General features: G+C 44.6%; 2 protein-coding genes across 2 annotated transcripts; both read left to right on the forward strand.

The window, feature by feature from the left end:
• Nucleotides 1-347: 347 nt before the first annotated feature.
• LOC120413219 (heat shock protein 83-like) lies at nt 348-3,767 on the forward strand. The gene is made up of 2 exons (XM_039573945.2): nt 348-508; nt 1,340-3,767. Exon 2 carries the CDS (start codon nt 1,340-1,342, stop codon nt 3,488-3,490), a length of 2,151 nt encoding a protein of 716 aa, XP_039429879.1. The 5' UTR covers nt 348-508; the 3' UTR covers nt 3,491-3,767.
• Nucleotides 3,768-8,459: 4,692 nt separating this feature from the next.
• On the forward strand, nt 8,460-10,133 carry LOC120413224 (multiple inositol polyphosphate phosphatase 1-like). The gene is made up of 3 exons (XM_039573950.2): nt 8,460-8,694; nt 8,752-8,846; nt 8,904-10,133. The coding sequence occupies exons 1-3, from the start codon at nt 8,484-8,486 to the stop codon at nt 10,071-10,073; spliced, it is 1,476 nt and encodes a 491-aa protein (XP_039429884.1). The 5' UTR covers nt 8,460-8,483; the 3' UTR covers nt 10,074-10,133.

The following is a 10,133-nucleotide window of genomic DNA, read 5'->3' on the forward strand; positions in this document are numbered from 1 at the left end:
CGGAACCAGTTGTTGCGTTTGAAACGGAACACATAAACTTTTCGAATTGAATTCTGTTTCAGAATTCCGATTGAGTTGCATATTTTTAACCTTGCCGAAAACATGCCGAAAAAACTCAGGAAAAACGTTTGGGCATTCATCGCTTTGACAACTGCCTTTCGACCTACTTCTCAATTTCGACCTTCCCATCCGAACCTACCGGCAAACGCGCCGCGCACACGCGGTTTTCCCCCACCACTCGCTCTCTCTCTCACGCGCTCTCTCTTCATTCGAACCGGTTCGCGACGGCTCTCGCTTTTCGCAACTTTTTCCGCCCGGCTTCTCCTCGTTTTATCATTCTGATTTAACCGCTTGACAAGAAAGGACGTGAGGCGCGTGCCGGAAGATTCCGAACTCGAGGTTTTTCAAGAAGCTTCTTGAAGAAAGTGAAAAGTGATTTTGGAAAGTGCTGGTTGTGGTGACTTTTTGGTTTTTGCTGTCCCGTGTGTAAAGCAGAAAAAGCCTAAAGGTGAGAGTTGCATTATTTTTTTTCGTGCCGTTGGTTCCGGGAACTCAAGATGGCTCGTCGGCGAGTCATCGCCGCGACAAGACCACGTTTTTCTCCAGACAAAGGAAATTTGGTAAAGTTTGCTGAAAATGTGCTTTTCAATATTTTGATCTTTTTTCTCAACTTATTGATTGCAAGGCTAAATTGCATTCAAGCTAATTTGATTTTATCGGGATTTTTTTTTTCAAATGTAGGTAAATTAGGGCAGAAATTGCGCAATGTCAGTAGGCCATGCCGCATAGAGCTTCCCTACTTGCATCTTATTTGGAGAAGTACCAGGAACACTAGATTGAGTTTAGTTCAACATAAAACTAATGTTACGCGTTTTTAGCAGTTGATAAATTTAAATAATTTGAAATCATTTTTTTTTAACTCGGCATGAAATTTGCTGTGAAGTAAACCTTATGGTTCATGCACACACACACACACACACACACACACACACACAAAGCTATCGAGAAATTAAAAGTGAGAGTGTGTGCGTGCAACATGGAGTTAAACTTTTCAAAGTGCCATGGTAACCTTCACAGCAACTTCATAGAAAGTTTAACTCCATGTTGCACACACTCTCACTTTTAATTTCTCGATGGTTTCCCCTTTCTGCATTTTAATGATTTTCTAGAATGTTCAATTCTAGAGATTTTTTCTTAACTATTCTCTTTTATATGTTTATAGGACTGAATTATTCAAACGTTTCATTCAAAAATAAAACTGAATTTTTGATGTGCCATTTTTAAATGTTTTTTGACGAAAAATCTTTGACTAATAAAAACAATTTCAATGCATTTCCAGATGCCGGAAGTCGAGACCGAGACCTTTGCGTTCCAGGCTGAGATCGCTCAGCTGATGTCGCTGATCATCAACACCTTCTACTCGAACAAGGAAATCTTCCTGCGAGAACTGATCTCCAACTCTTCGGATGCCCTGGACAAGATCCGCTACGAGTCGTTGACCGATCCCTCAAAACTGGACAGTGGCAAGGAGCTGTTCATCAAGCTGATCCCGAACAAGGAAGCCGGCACGCTGACGATCATCGATACCGGTATCGGCATGACCAAGGCCGACCTGGTCAACAACCTGGGAACGATCGCCAAGTCCGGCACGAAGGCCTTCATGGAGGCGCTGCAGGCCGGAGCGGACATCAGCATGATCGGTCAGTTTGGTGTGGGTTTCTACTCGGCGTACCTGGTCGCGGACAAGGTCGTGGTCACGTCCAAGAGCAACGACGATGAGCAGTACGTGTGGGAATCGTCGGCCGGAGGTTCGTTCACGGTTCGCACCGACCCCGGTGAGCCGCTGGGCCGTGGTACCAAGATCGTCCTGCACATCAAGGAAGATCAGCTGGAGTACCTGGAGGAGAGCAAGATCAAGGCCATCGTCACCAAGCACTCGCAGTTCATCGGCTACCCGATCAAGCTGCTCGTTGAGAAGGAACGCGAACAGGAAGTCAGCGACGATGAGGCCGAGGAGAAGGAGGACAAGAAGGACGAGGAGAAGAAGGAGGACGAGCCCAAGATCGAGGATGTTGAGGACGATGAAGACAAGAAGGACAAGAAGAAGAAGTCCGTGAAGGTCAAGTACACCGAAGACGAGGAACTCAACAAGACCAAGCCGATCTGGACTCGCAACGCCGACGACATCTCCCAGGAAGAGTACGGCGAGTTCTACAAGTCGCTCACCAACGACTGGGAGGACCATCTGGCCGTGAAGCACTTCTCCGTTGAGGGTCAGCTGGACTTCCGTGCGCTGCTGTTCGTCCCGCGTCGTATGCCCTTCGACCTGTTCGAGAACAAGAAGAAGAAGAACAACATCAAGCTGTACGTGCGCCGTGTCTTCATCATGGACAACTGCGAGGAGCTCATCCCAGACTACCTGAACTTCATGAAGGGCGTCGTCGACTCCGAGGATCTGCCGCTGAACATTTCCCGTGAGATGCTGCAGCAGAACAAGATCCTGAAGGTCATCCGCAAGAACTTGGTCAAGAAGTGCTTGGAGCTGTTCGAGGAACTGTCCGAGGACAAGGAGACGTACAAGAAGTTCTACGATCAGTTCAGCAAGAACCTGAAGCTGGGAGTGCACGAGGACAGCTCGAACCGTCAGAAGCTGGCCGATCTGCTGCGTTTCAACACGTCCGCGTCCGGAGATGAGTACTGCTCGTTCGGTGACTACATTGGCCGCATGAAGGAGAACCAGAAGCACATTTACTACATCACCGGCGAGAGCATCGACCAGGTCAAGAACTCGGCCTTCGTTGAGCGCGTCAAGAAGCGAGGATTCGAGGTCATCTACATGACTGAGGCCATCGATGAGTACGTCATCCAGCAGCTGAAGGAGTACCAGGGCAAGCAGCTGGTGTCCGTCACCAAGGAAGGTCTGGAGCTGCCGGAAGACGAGGAAGAGAAGAAGAAGTTCGAGGAGGACAAGGCCAAGTACGAGAACCTGTGCAAGGTCATGAAGTCCGTCCTGGACCAGAAGGTCGAGAAGGTGATGGTGTCGAACCGATTGGTCGATTCGCCCTGCTGTATCGTCACCTCGCAGTACGGTTGGTCCGCCAACATGGAGCGTATCATGAAGGCTCAGGCCCTCCGTGACTCGTCCGCCATGGGCTACATGGCCGGCAAGAAGCACCTGGAAATCAACCCCGACCACGCGATCGTCGACATGCTGCGACAGCGCGCCGACGCCGACAAGAACGACAAGGCCGTCAAGGATCTGGTCGTGCTGCTGTTCGAGACTGCCCTGCTCTCGTCCGGATTCTCGCTGGACGAACCCGGAGTGCACGCGGCCCGCATCTACCGTATGATCAAGCTGGGACTGGGCATCGACGACGATGAGGCCGCCACCAGCGAGGAGACCAGCGCCGAGCCGGCCGGAGGTGCTGGCGATGCGCCACCACTCGTGGACGATGCCGAGGACGCTTCCCACATGGAGGAGGTCGACTAAGGAGAGACTGATTAAGCTCTAGACACATAATTAAGCACACACCAACACACACGGGGGAACACAGAAGCTTTTATTCGTTTAAAAACACAGACATGCTCTAAAAAAAGCCATTGACGACGATTTTGTTTTAGATAAACTATTCGTAGTTGATGTGCGGTGAACTTACGCTTACGTTCATTCTTAATTATTTTACACCTGGTAGCCAGGTCGAACCAGTCGAACTCTTAATGTTACTATGCGTAATAAAATAAAATCAGAACAAATTCAAACAAGAAAATACGCTCGTTTTAGCCTCCCTCTTCGAAACACCATTTTTTTTCTCCCAATCAGCTGATTGTGGATTTCTCTCGCGCGAGAGAAGATTCGCTCTTTCTACCGCGTTCAACACTCAGTGCTGCTGATCCGACGAGCAGCGCGTCGTCAGTCATCAATCTTCCACCGCGGTCATCGTACACACTCACTTTTCGCCCTCACCCTTCGTCGATCGTTCCGGCAAAGGTTCCAAATCCCACGCAAAATCAGCACCTTTTTTCGCAATGTGACCGGCCCGAAGTAGTGCGAAAAAAGTTTTGATCCGAAATTACGATTGGGGTGGAGCGCGGCTCCGGGAGGAAAACGAGTTATCCCAAACGTCGTCATCGGCTCAGCGCTGAAGAGGCTCAGGTAATTCCGTTGCGCACTTCAGATCTTAGCTAGATTGCTACAAAGAGAGTGTGCGCGCACTCGAAACAGTTAGCAACTCAACTCGCGTCATCTTTTCTCGCTGGCGAAACAATGCAAAAGTTGCACGGGAAGCATTTTCCACGATGACGACGGTATCAGTTCTTCAGTTTGGTTCGGGCGTGTCCCACCCCACGTCTCGTGAAACCGGTTTCACGTCGCATGTGAGTTTGGAATGTCTAAGTCGCTGGAGAGATGACCTCACGGATGTTGCGTTCATCTAGCAAGAGTGTGGAAGGAAGAATCGCTTTAATGCAGGAATCTATCAATTAATTAAAAAACAGCCACCGTCGCCAACCGGTGCGAGTTTGCGGGTCAGTGACCTGACCACATTAAACAAAAAAGTACGGTTTGAGCGAATAGAGAATGAAATTTCTCCAAACTAGGGCCGGGTGAGCGAACGTACAATGATTAATTGAACGCGACGTTGTCGTCGTTTTAAGCACTGTAATTATTGCGATGCCAACTCTGTGGAGTTTGTAGTTACTAGCAATTTTGTGTTACAATGTCGAATGAATGAAATTTCAAGTGTTGTGGTCTGATAGAAATGGTAGTGAAGTAGATGAAACCGGTGAATACTAAACCGAGATGTGTTGAGTAGCGAAGCACTTTGTGGCAATGAGATATGCTAAGTGCCCAATCAAACAATAGTCACGTACTATGACGACTGTATCAGTTGTCTTACGAGTTAGCAGACGAAATTTACAGACCAAAAGTTGCTGATCTGATGTTGTGAATGTTGTATACAGATCGCATCTTTCAATTTAAATTGTTTATGAAATTTTGGGGATAACCGATAGACCAAGTTTGATTTTGCGCAGCACTCTGTCCTATGAATTCAAATCCAAAATAAGTTAACCCGACTATGCGGGATTCATCCCTTTTTGTTGAAAAGTACACCATGTACTTCCGAGTGCTGCGCAAAATCAAACTTTTTTCAGTAAAATCGCTGTTTCTCGCCAATAGTTCATTTTAGTTTGAGGTTTACATTGATTATTATGTAAAATTGTCCGGGGAACACGATGGTGATAAAATAAAAAAAATAAAAATATAAGGAATTGGTCAAAACTGAATTTTAATACTTAAAACGTTAAAATAGAGTATCAGGGGGAATTTGAAAGATTTTTTTTTTATTTTTATCGAATTTCTTGGCAATTTTCTATAAAATGCAATCTGTAGAAAGTCTTTTGCTCAAATAGTTGCAAAGTTATGATTAAAAGAAAAAAAAAGTTTTTTTAGAAAATCGTCAAAAAAGAGGGCGGTGCCAAAAATAGAGGGATGGTCCAATCAGCACCAAACTTGGGATTTCTGTTAACTATCGATAGATGAACGTTCCCTCCAAGTTTGGTCCAAATCGGTGAAGGTCGAGTCCAAAAGTGTACCCAGTTGACCTGGAATGACTCATACGCCAATTTTTTTAAATTCACGCATAAGTACGGGCAAGCCGGGGCAAGTTTGAAGATGTTTTTCAACAATTGAAAAATTCAAAATTAAAAAAAAAATCAATGCCAATAAATTTTGAATTTCAGGATCTTTGATTCATTTTTACGCTAGTAAATAAATTGCCCGAAAATTAAGTTTTTTTTCTTTTTTTTTATTTGACGAAGATAACAAAATGGTAGCAAAGTTAAACTTGGAGCCAGTTTGCTAAAACTAAGAATAATAATAAAACAAAAAACATTTTAATTTCTAGAAAATCTAAAATTGACAAACATGAAAAAAATCAAAAAATTAATGCATAATTTTTTTTGTGGTTTTCTGGTTTTTTTTTGTAAATTAATTAATTTTGTTTATTTTTTTTTTCTATGATTCTTTGTGATTTTAAATTAATTTTTTTAAAAAGAATTTTATGGTTTAAATAAAATTTATAAAAAAAATAAAAAATATAATTAAAAAGGAATAATTTAAAAAGTAAAAACGAGCAAGTTTTAAACAATTTGACACAAAGAAATAAAATATTTACATTTAATTGTGTATGGAAACATCGAAAATTTCAAGTATAATCTAAATTAGGTCATTGGCAATTAGGTAGGCAATTTTTTAACCACCCTCGTAAAGTCGTGATATTGAATGTTTGGCCCTTTAGAAATATTAACCTTGGTTATTTGTTATTGTTTTCGAAAAGATGACGGCGAAAAAATGCTTTTCGATTGCAATTTCAAATTTATTTTTTATGCAAAAAAAAAAAATAAATTGAATTATTTTTTTTTCCAGAAATTACTATTTTTGTTTAATTTTTAGCTTGCTGGCAAATTTTTTGACCATATTTCTCTACGGCTCAAAAGTTGCGGGTTATGGTCCCCTAAAACATAAAAAAAAATCTCAAAACTAAATAAAAAATACCAATTTTGAGAAATCGAGTTTTTGTAAGAAAAAGATAATTAAAAAATCGGCAAGATTTTTTTTCCGTGTACCCATTTTTAACAGTCCTCATCAATATCTATAACTTTGTCGAAGACACAAAACAATCAAAAAAATCCTTCAAAAGTTACAGACTTTAGAATATTTACGTACCATTTATGTATGGACAGTCCGGGACTTGTGGTGAAGGGGTAAGCGTGGTTGCCTTTCACCCAGTCGACCTGGGTTCGATCCCAGAAGGTCCCGATGGCAAATTTTGAGACGAGATTTGTCTGATCACGCCTTCCGTCGGACGGGAAGTAAATGTTGGCCCCGGACTAACCTAAAAAGGTTAGGTCGTTAGCTCAGTCCAGGTGTAGGAGTCGTCTTCCTGGGTCCTGTCTCGGTGGAGTCGCTGGTAGGCAGTTGGACTAACAATCCAAAGGTCATCAGTTTGAACCCCGGGATGGATGGAGCTAAGGTGTAAAAAGAGGTTTGCAATTGCCTCAACAATCAAGCCTTCGGACACCTAGTTTCGAGTAGGAATTTCGCAATCGAGAACGCCAAAGCAATTACCTACCAGCGACTCCACCGAGACAGGAGACGACTCCTACACACCTGGACTGAGCTAACGACCTAACCTTTTTTTTTTGTTAGTCCGAGGCCAACATTTACTTCCCGTCCAACGGAAGGCGTGATCAGACAAATCTCGTCTCGAGGCAATCACGCTTACCCCTACACCACGGTTCCCGTTTACGAATTAACAAATTCAAAAATGCTTTGAATTGTTCATTTGCACGTCCTTTAAATGCTCCGACTGAAAAACAATGAAAATTTTATTTGTTTCAGAGCAAAAATCAAATAGGGGCAGAATGGGCCATCCTTGGATTTGGGCTTTAGAATGGATTTAGACCAATTGTAAGGAAGGGTCTTATAAAGGACGTCAAATAACTTCACCATACCGAAAACGACGTTTGAATTCATTGTATTCTTCGAATTATGAGCAAAAATGTAAATTTATTAGAAAAACCACGCAAATGTTGTTTATTTCGAGGTTTTTAAATAAGCTTTCTGAAAAGTTGGATTGTTTGAAAAAGTTTGCTCAATGCTTATAACGTTACTAGATGTTACTACCAAGGTATACAAACAACAACGGAACCTTCAAATCATTTAGAGGCTTGGTGGTGGAAGTGTTAAATTAAAATCCACTTGGGGGCAGAATGGACCACCCTTATCCTGCCTTATAAAAACAATCAAAAGTTATGAAATTTGGATTAAATGGATTATTTCACTCCTGGTAGCTTCACAAATAACGTTTAATGCAACATTTGTTGATTTTTTAGTTGTTTTGATGATTATTTGTAAAAATAGTGTCCTTTTTCAACATATTAACACTGTTTTCAAAAATGTTTGTTTTGGTAAGCGACTATTTTTATTAAAGTGGTCTAACTTCATGGAAACTATGTTAGAAAGGTACCTTAAGTCATTTCTTATCTTCCTTCAACGTTGTATTAGACGAAATGGCTTGTTTTCTAAGGTGGCCCATTCTGCCCCGCAGGGTGGCCCATTCTGCCCCGCACCCTGGAAAAGTAGTCGAAAAAACTTTTTTTTAAAAGTGGCTCAAAAATAGTTTTAAGCTAAAAAATTTCATCAACCAAGTATACAACATTGAAGGGAACATCCCAAAGCATAAGCCTACTATGTACACTGAATTCATAAGTTTTCATGTTTTTCTATGGTTTTTGGCGCATTTTACTTAGGCGGGCCATTCTGCCCCCCCTGCCCCTAAGTGTCGGAGATCGCGATGGCTGTTACGACATTTTGCAAACTAACCAGAAATAAATTTAAGGAAAAATCTCAAAAACGTCCTTTTGTAAATATTTATATGTCTCATTTTTCTAGAATCAAAACGCCGCATAGTTCTACCCTCACCATGACCGCCCTACCTCCGTCCATCGTCGCCCGGGCTCTGCTGCTCGTGACGATCTGCAGCACCGTTTCCGCCCAGTTCCCTGCACCACGATGCTGCGAGACGTACTGCTACAGCCAGGACAGCGATCGCACCCAGGTCAAACACTTTGCCACGAAAACCGCGTACGAGGTCATCCACGGTCCGTCCTCCAGCCGGGAGCACATCGTGCCCAGTGAGTTCTTGCATGATCTCTCACGTCGTAATGAAATTAATGTTGACCAATTTGCAGATTGCCGCCCGTCCAAGTTCTGGCTGTTGAGCCGCCACGGGACGCGCCTTCCGGGCAAGAAGGCCATCAGTGCGCTGCCGCAAACATTGAAGAATGTGAGTTGGGGTTGATGATTCAAAATTAATGATCTTAACAAGTGTTGATTGTTTTAGTTGCGCGACTCCATCCTGGATAACTACGACGTGCGGCGCACGCGACCGGACGTAGGTCGTTTGTGCCTGGATGATTTGGAGTTGCTGCGTAACTGGCGCTGGGACAGCAACATCACCACCGATTACGAGTCGTTTCTCACGGCGCAGGGTTGGAACGATTTGAAGTTTTTGGCTAAGCGCGAACAGGACCGCTTCTACGAGGTGTTCAACGGTCCGTACGTCCGCGAGAACTACCTGTTTAGGCATACTAAAACGCAGCGAACCGAGGCTAGCTTCAGGGCGTTCGCCGACGGTCTGTTTGGAGATGGGGCGTACGTGCATGTCAACCCCGAACCGGAACCCGCCGACGATACGTTGCTGAAGCCGTACGACTTTTGTCCGGCGTACGACGCCAACAAGGACCGCAACAAGGACGCCAACTCCGAGCAGAGCAAGTTCCTGCGATCGCCCCTATTCCTGCAGACTCTCTCAGACATTTCAACCCGGTTAGGCTTCCAGTACAACCTCAGCGTTGACCAGGTCGAAGCCATGTGGGACCAGTGTCGCTTCGAGCAAGCCTGGCACATCCAGGAGTACAGCCCGTGGTGTTCGGTCTTCACCAAGGAGCAGGTCAACGTGCTCGAGTACAAGGAAGACCTCGGTTATTACTACCAAAACAGCTACGGCTACCCGAAAGCCGCCGACCTGGCCTGTTACGCCGTGTCCGACATGATCCGACACCTCGCCCGCCCCGAAAACCCCACCGTCATCGGCTACTTCACCCACGAAACGGAAATCCAACTCTTCCTGAACGCCCTCGGAGCAAAGCAGGACCGGGAAGCACCCCGCGCGGACAATTACTACGCCATGCGGAACCGCCAGTTCCGGTCGAGTGAGTTGACGCCGTTTGCGGCCAACGTGGCTGCCGTGCGCTATCAGTGTACCGATCCGCGTGAACCCGTCAAGGTGATCTTCTTCCTGAACGAGAAGGCCCTTATGTTCGATTGGTGTAAGGTTGGGCTGTGCGATTGGTCCGAGGTGCAGCGAAGGTACCAGCGGTACACCGAGGGAAACTGTGCCAAGCTGTACTGCGGGGGGAGTGGGGCGAAACGGGTGAACGTTGGTGAAGGCTTTATCATGTTGGTTAGTGTAGTGTTGACGGTTGTTTTGGCAGCGATTGCCAGAAAGTGATTGTAATGTTAGCTTTAAATAGATAGTAGAGAAATAAAATAAACAAAATCTTTAAACTTA

Source organism: Culex pipiens, chromosome 3, assembly GCF_016801865.2.
Source record: "Culex pipiens pallens isolate TS chromosome 3, TS_CPP_V2, whole genome shotgun sequence".
In the NCBI taxonomy this organism is placed as follows: Eukaryota; Metazoa; Arthropoda; class Insecta; order Diptera; family Culicidae; genus Culex; species Culex pipiens.

Coding starts and splice junctions, on each gene's coding strand:
- LOC120413219 (XM_039573945.2), top strand. CDS start 1,340: ATGCCGGAAGTCGAGACCGAGACCTTTGCGTTCCAGGCTGAGATCGCT.
- LOC120413224 (XM_039573950.2), top strand. CDS start 8,484: ATGACCGCCCTACCTCCGTCCATCGTCGCCCGGGCTCTGCTGCTCGTG. Junction 8,695..8,751: donor CCGGGAGCACATCGTGCCCA/GTGAGTTCTTGC, acceptor ACCAATTTGCAG/ATTGCCGCCCGTCCAAGTTC. Junction 8,847..8,903: donor TGCCGCAAACATTGAAGAAT/GTGAGTTGGGGT, acceptor TGATTGTTTTAG/TTGCGCGACTCCATCCTGGA.